General features: G+C 44.8%; 1 protein-coding gene across 1 annotated transcript; it reads left to right on the top strand.

The window, feature by feature from the left end:
• Positions 1-2,642: 2,642 nt before the first annotated feature.
• Positions 2,643-6,217, top strand: LOC108155781. Its single transcript, XM_017286841.2, has 6 exons — positions 2,643-2,906; positions 2,977-3,160; positions 3,220-4,582; positions 4,648-4,852; positions 4,918-5,090; positions 5,151-6,217. The coding sequence occupies exons 1-6, from the start codon at positions 2,783-2,785 to the stop codon at positions 6,045-6,047; spliced, it is 2,946 nt and encodes a 981-aa protein (XP_017142330.1). The 5' UTR covers positions 2,643-2,782; the 3' UTR covers positions 6,048-6,217.
• The last annotated feature ends 929 nt before the right edge of the window (positions 6,218-7,146 follow it).

Raw genomic sequence — 7,146 nt, forward strand, 5'->3', positions numbered from 1 at the left:
TCAAGGTATGTCAACAGAGGCACCCCGCAAGGTGCTGTCCTGTCTCCTCTTCTGTGGAACATAGCAGTCAACAAGATTCTATGTGACCTAGAAGGGGGGGGCTGCAATGTCGTGGCCTATGCGGACGACGTTGCGATTATCTTCTCGGGGAAATACCCCCAAACACTGTGCGACTTAATGTCCACAAAGCTAGCGCAACTGTCGGATTGGACAGAATCGCGCGGTCTGGGAGTAAATCCCTCAAAAACGGAACTCGTACTATTCACAAATAAATACAAGGTCCCGCCCCTCAACCCTCCAATACTACAAGGATGCAGGCTCTCCTTTAGCGACAGTGCCAGTTACTTAGGGTTGGTAATTGACAAGAAGCTTAGCTGGAACCTGAATGTCAAAGACAGAGTGAAGAAGGCAATGACTGCACTCTACACATGCAAAAAAGCTATTGGGCTAAGATGGGGTATGATCCCAAGCATAGTCCAATGGATATATCAAGCTATAGTTAGACCAATACTACTCTACGGAGTTACGGTGTGGTGGCCGGCCCTATCAAAAAGGGCGATCACCAAGCAACTGGGCAAAGTCCAGCGGACTGCCGCCCTATGCATCAGCGGAGCTCTTCGCACCACCCCAAATGATGCGCTAAATGCCATCCTATGCCTACAGAGCCTTGACCTCGCAGGAAAGGAACGGGCAGAAGCAGCAGCAATACGTCTAAGAGACTCAGATCAATGGGTGACACAGTGCATAGGTCACTCAGCCATATTAAATAATAGCAGTACCGTCCCCTCAAAAACAGACTACCAAGTTCCAAGAGAGTACACAGACACTCCCTTCGACACAATCATCCCTCACAGAGACGAATGGCTCGAGGGACTCCCAGGCCCAGATGGGGCCATAAACATCTTCACAGATGGATCAAAGCTGGACGACAGAGTCGGAGGGGGAATCTACTCTGAACAGCTAAGCATAAGGCATTCCTTCAGACTCCCAGATCATTGCAGTGTCTTTCAAGCGGAAGTCATAGCAATCAGGGAGGCTCTAGACTGCCTACAAGCGGCTGCCGTCACGGCAACCAAGCTAAACATTTATAGCGACAGCCAGGCTGCGATCAAATCGCTAAGCGCGATTTCCTCGAGCTCGGCCACCGTGGCAGACTGCCGCAAATCTCTGCACGAGATGGCTCAGCAATTTGCTTTTAGCCTGATTTGGGTCCCGGGCCACCGGGACATCGAGGGCAACTGTATAGCGGACGAGCTGGCCAGATCTGGCACTACAATCCCCCTTCTCCAAGACAAGGAGGATATCTGTATGCCAATGGCCACCTGTAAGCTCATTATAAGGGAGCAATACAAGCGACTAAACAACGATATGTGGCAAACAGTGCCACGATGTCGCACAACTCGGCAAACATGGCCGACCATGGACATGAAGCGCACCTCCGAGCTCCTCAAGTTAAGCAGGAAAAGGTGCAGCGTAGTCACACGTTCCCTCACGGGACACTGGCTAATAGGCACCCACGCTAACAGGCTGGGGGCCCCACATAACGATTTTTGTCGCAGCTGTAGGACGAGGAAGAGGAGGAGACAGTGGAACATCTGTTCTGCTCCTGCCCAGCTCTCAGCAGAAGAAGGCTACAGCACCTGGGCTCAGCCTTTCTACACGACATCTCAGAGATGTCCAAACTATGTCCCAGGAGGATAGCGAACTTTGTGAGAGCATCTGGATGGGATAATTGCTGACAGGAAGTCTCACAACGCAGGAAGGAAATGATCCTATGCGGTATCACAACGGGCCGAAACCGGCCTAAGTGTGACGGGTTCCGAGCGAGCCCGGCAGCCGCCTCAACCTAACCTAACCTAACCTATCTTGTATATATTTATCTCGATCCTGATACCTACGGAGCCTGGGATGACAAACATTTTCTCAATTCTATAACATCCATTTCCCCCAGGATATGTGTGCATGGAATTAGCAACATGTTTGTGTATGGAATGAGACTCATTATTGTCAACCGGTTATTACAGATTCTACCCGATTCAAATAAATACCAAAATATACGGTCTCATTTTCAAAATATACCGAGTGGTGCGCGCCAAATCTAACTTTTTTTGAATGTGAGCGACAAGGATTTAAATGTTGTCAACCTTACAACATTACCGATTCAACAAATACGACGATTCCCTCAATTTTGATCTTCCGTCGAATATCAGCTATATGGAAGATTTAGCCATGCCCACATAATTTTATACAATAATTGAATCAATTTTCTTCTTGACTGGCTTATTTAAAACACTTGCTTTTATGGGATTTTCTCTACCCAATTTACCGATTAAATAAGTAGCGAAATATACCTTATAAGTTTCTTAATATACCGTAAATATACCTTCAACTACATTTCGTCGTCAAAATATACCAAACACTTGAAACGATCACCCTGATGGTCATCTAACTTTCCAATTAAACAGTTAAAGAAAACAATTAACTATCGTAGCATAAATATTTATATATATTTTAAATAGCAGATTTCCGGCCAATAGAAATTTGTTTAGAAATCATCCTTTAAAAATAGCCAGAACTAGCTATAAAACAGCTCCTATGGCAACATAGCTGGCAGCTTCATTTTGCGCTATCCAATACTAAATACAAAAACAAGTGTTCTTTGCCGTGATAAGGAAGCCGCAATCAAAAGATTTCATTATTTGGTTAAACAATTACAGAGCAACGCGTTAAAACTATGCACTGGAAATAGTCAGAAACATAATAAGTTTACATAAAAAACAAAATGCAAAAGCAAGAGGAGGTCCTATCGCGCCTCAGGCAGATCTTGGACATATTTCTGCGCGATAACTTTTCCACAACCAACAATGTTTACTTTGAGAAGCTTCTAACGCACATAAAGGCTAAGGGTGAGGGCAAGAGCGTGTTTCTTTATGTACTATCTACTAATCAGAGATCTAATTTTGCATGCCACCACAGAGAATGTGTATGTGCTCCAGGCGCCGTTTATCATCGATTGGGTCGACAAATGCATGACCATGGTAATGGAGGACTTTAACAAAATCCATCCGAAGGTGATATCGTTTATGTTGAATCTCACCAGCTACTTGGCGTCAAACGAGTGGATGATTGTGCGCCTCCGTGAACTGGACATTGTGGGCAGGTGAGTCTCCTACCCAGAACTGGCTCCGTTCTAAACCATCTCGTGCAATTACCTTGCAGAACCATTAAATTCCTGAAGTCGGGAGATCTCCAGTTTAGTCCGTCAATCAAACTCGGAGGAATACGGCTGATGAAGTCCGTGGCTTGCTTCAGTATGGGTCTGGCATTCATGAGAATCCATCGCACGTGGACATTGCTGATTCAATACTCGAATAACGATCACACGCTGTATGTGGTGCGGGAGGCCAGACAGGTGCTCTACGAGATTCTGTACAAATCGTGCGACAAGCTGCACGACAAGGCTGTTACCCTGGAAATACTGGCCGAGATAATGAAGCCCATTCATGATAATCTATACAAGACCACTGATCCCGAGGTGCAGGAACGCATTCACATCAATGTAGATGACAATGAGCTGTTGCACAAGATCTCGGCCACATTGGATCTGCTTTCGTACGTTCTGCAGCAGACGCTTGTGCACGAGGAGCGCACAATGCTGATCTCGCTGATGAAGGAGTATCACGACTTTGAAATAACCATTTGGAAACTTATCGACATGACGCACAATCCGTACTTTATGGAAAAGATCTTCACCACACTGAGCAGCTACTACTTTGCCCTTCTGACGCACGAGAAGCTGCTCAATCCGGACGTGACCGAGCCCCCCGAACAGTTCACCGACTTTGGCTTGTCCTTTTTTAATCTCATGAAATTCTTCATTACCCGAAGAGACGGCGTGGGTTTTGTGAAAATGGCCGAACTGAATCATATACTTTGGAAGAAGCTTGGCGCTCGTGCCCCCAAGGAGATCATCATCCAGCATGAACGAGTGACGTTTGAGAATCAGTTGATCCTCTTCCATATGCTGCCGCTGCTGTTCTCCATGAAATATGCCCAGAGGCAGGCAGACGAAGCTTCTCGCACCGAACTGTTCGACGCTTACGTTCTGAAATTAATGGAAATGTCGTGTGAGCAGACCTTCCGTATGTGCTACAGTATGCGCGATGCATTCTTCACGCCCGAAGGTGTGGCGGGTGGTCTGTTCACGCCAGAGTTGGCCAACAAGTGCATACACAGTATACTGTCCCTGGAGCATGTGCTGGACCGGGAGCAGGCCATTACCGTGTGCCAGGCATTGCTGTATGTGCTCCGCGAGGTGGTGGCCCTGAGTGCCCTCGGCAATTCGGGCCAGGATGACTGTCATAGCGTTAGTAGCGCGGGTAGTGCTGGCAGCATCTACCGTGATCTTTATCCCCGCGGCACGGAGTTGGTTGTAAATGATCCCAAAGTTCTGCACTCCGTCATGGTCGGCCTGCGTACGTTGATCGAACGCTTCAAGATCACGTGGAAGGAGTCGGTGGAGACGATTGGCCTGGTCAATTGTCTGGCATTTGTGCTGGAAAACACCAACATGGATGCCAGAGTGAGAATATAATGAAATATTCCTTATTTGTCGAAAGTTTCACTAATTTTTTCTGTATTTTCCAGTGCACTGTCCAGGCGTTGAAACTCGTGCAGCTGGCTGTGGAGCATTTCCTGTCGCCGAACATGGCTCTGCTGGTGGACAATCTGCAGGGCTCTGCCTTGGTTTGCCTGGGTCCCATTATTGTCAAGCGCATGCATGATACCACGTGGGAGGTGCGTGATACCACGCTGGAGTTGACCACCTCCATAGCCAGCATTTCCCGTATCAGTAGGTTTCCACCAGAAAAACTATGGTCAATTATTATTAACAAAGATGTATTTGCTTTCATGTAGAGTTTCCCGCCTTTCAGCAGTTTCTGATTGACGCAAAGATACCTCCGATCGTCTACGAAATGGCCAAGAATGATTCAGAGAGCTATGTGCGCGCCTCAGCATTCAAATGCCTGTCCCAGATGGTGTCCATCAATCTGCTGTGGGAGAATTGTCTCAGTCAACTTGATCTTGTGGTACGATAGTGATCTTTTTATTCCTCTAGACGTTTAACATCCTCTTTTGATCTGCTTCAGGATCATCTACTGTATGTGCTGTATCGCGACAACGATGATCTTGTGCGTGCAGAGGCCGTAAACACGCTGATGAAGATCTACGAACATCGCAAGATCCACCAGAAGTACAAAAATACACTCTTCTCCACCCTGAACTACTGCGTGGTCGGGGATCATCATTCAGAGGTGAAGCTAAATGCTCTGGTGTTCTGGCGCAGGGAGTTTTTCCGCCAGTTCAGCAACCAGGGCATGATCGACGGAGTCTTTCCCACAGTGACCTTCTCCAAGGAGCAGAAGAAGATTGTAACGCTGACGGAGAAGGAGATTCAGACGAGCATTGCCAAAGTGTTTGGGGAGGTGCAGCAATATGGTTACTTTGGCATTATCATTAAGTGTCTGCGCGAAGAGGTTTCTGTGGAAGTGCTGGAAATCATTGTAAGAGGCCTCAAATTAATGAACGAAAAGTTCGAGCGTTTCAAGGGCATTATGGAGGAGGTTGAGTTGAGGTCGCCACCCCCGAGTGATGAACAATGTTCCTCGTTTAACTTTAAACCTCAGGAGCCGACGCCACACCCATCATCTGGACGTAGCTCCCCCATGAACCCCAACAAAGCGGATGAGATTATCGAGGGTATATTGAACTCGCAGGATGCACAGCTGCTGGAGACGGCCTTTCAAACGCAAATGCAAATCAACGACGAGGATGACGAGAAGCGGCACTTGGACGAGTTCTACTACAAACAGTTTGCTATGCCGTATCGAAAGTTCCTTGTGGAGCTGAAGACAATTGACTTGGACAATTTGATTAAACAGAAAGAGGAGCGGTTTGAATGCATTGAGAACTTTACATCCCTGCTGGATGATATTTTGTGTGCGATAAAGCATGATGATGCGAATATTATTTCCGATTGTTACTAACTTGCTGGTTAAGCTGCACTGTTAAGCGAGCTGAAAGTGTCTTTTCTGAAATAGAAATATTATTTTATTAAATATATTTTTGTATGTCTACATATGAAATGAGATTTCATTCCGAAGAAAGAACGGATAGTAATAAAGCAAAGCACCGATTAAATTTAAATATTAAAAAATATTCGATATCATTATCGGAGGGCCTATATGTGAGTAGGTTAAATAGATTAAATACTTTTGTGCATTTTCTGAGCGCTGTTAATGGTAGGACAAAGAGAAATGCATGCATTATGGCTCAATATAAGATCTAGCCACAGCTCTTTGTCATATTTATGATATCAATTTCATCAATTTATTAAATTTCTTTGTTAATTATATATTAAAGAACACAGGATATAGAAACATCCATACGCAGGTTTTTTGAATTTTCGATCTTGACGTGCTCAAAGAGGGCCTAATTGAGAGTTTATCGGTCCGTTGCTCTCTTTGAATTGGTTAAGGCTCTCTTTTTCGCTCTCTTTGAATCGGTTAAGGCTCTCTTTGAACGTTGTATAGGCCAGACTCATACTTCGCAACATGTCTTCAAATACCAGCAACATTGACGTGACACCATGCAACTGTATTTTTGTTGAACTTTTTTGTTTAAACAGTGTTTTAATCAAAATACAATAAATGGGAGTACTTAAAAGTAGTTAGTCTTGAACAAAATTTCTTCATCAATGGCATACAATTATGTGGGCAGAGCTAAGAGTCTCAGTTAGCCAGCATTATTCAACGGAATATCAAAATTGAGTTATTCGAACGATTACTGTCTTCAGTTTTTTTGTTTGACCTTTTTCGCTAAAACCTTTTTTTAGCCAAAATCCAATAAAAGCAAGTATTTAAATTTAACCCGTCAAGTATAAAATAGGTTCCTAAATTGGATAAAATTAGCTGGGCAAGGCTGAGAGATCTATATATCCTGTAATATTCGACGGAATAACAAAAGCGAGGAATATATATAATAGAACTTGAACTCGACAGTATATTTACGGTATATTTTAAAAATGAGACGGTATAGTGTGGTATATTTCTGAGCTCGATTTTGATCGATTTCAACTTTATCGAG

This window comes from Drosophila miranda, chromosome 2 (assembly GCF_003369915.1).
Source record: "Drosophila miranda strain MSH22 chromosome 2, D.miranda_PacBio2.1, whole genome shotgun sequence".
Lineage (NCBI taxonomy): Eukaryota > Metazoa > Arthropoda > Insecta > Diptera > Drosophilidae > Drosophila > Drosophila miranda.

Excerpts from the sequence above, each read along its gene's own strand:
- LOC108155781 (XM_017286841.2), top strand. The coding sequence starts at position 2,783 with ATGCAAAAGCAAGAGGAGGTCCTATCGCGCCTCAGGCAGATCTTGGAC. Across the intron at positions 2,907-2,976 it reads AACGCACATAAAGGCTAAGG|AGAATGTGTATGTGCTCCAG; the intron begins GTGAGGGCAAGA and ends ATGCCACCACAG. Across the intron at positions 4,853-4,917 it reads AGCCAGCATTTCCCGTATCA|AGTTTCCCGCCTTTCAGCAG; the intron begins GTAGGTTTCCAC and ends GCTTTCATGTAG.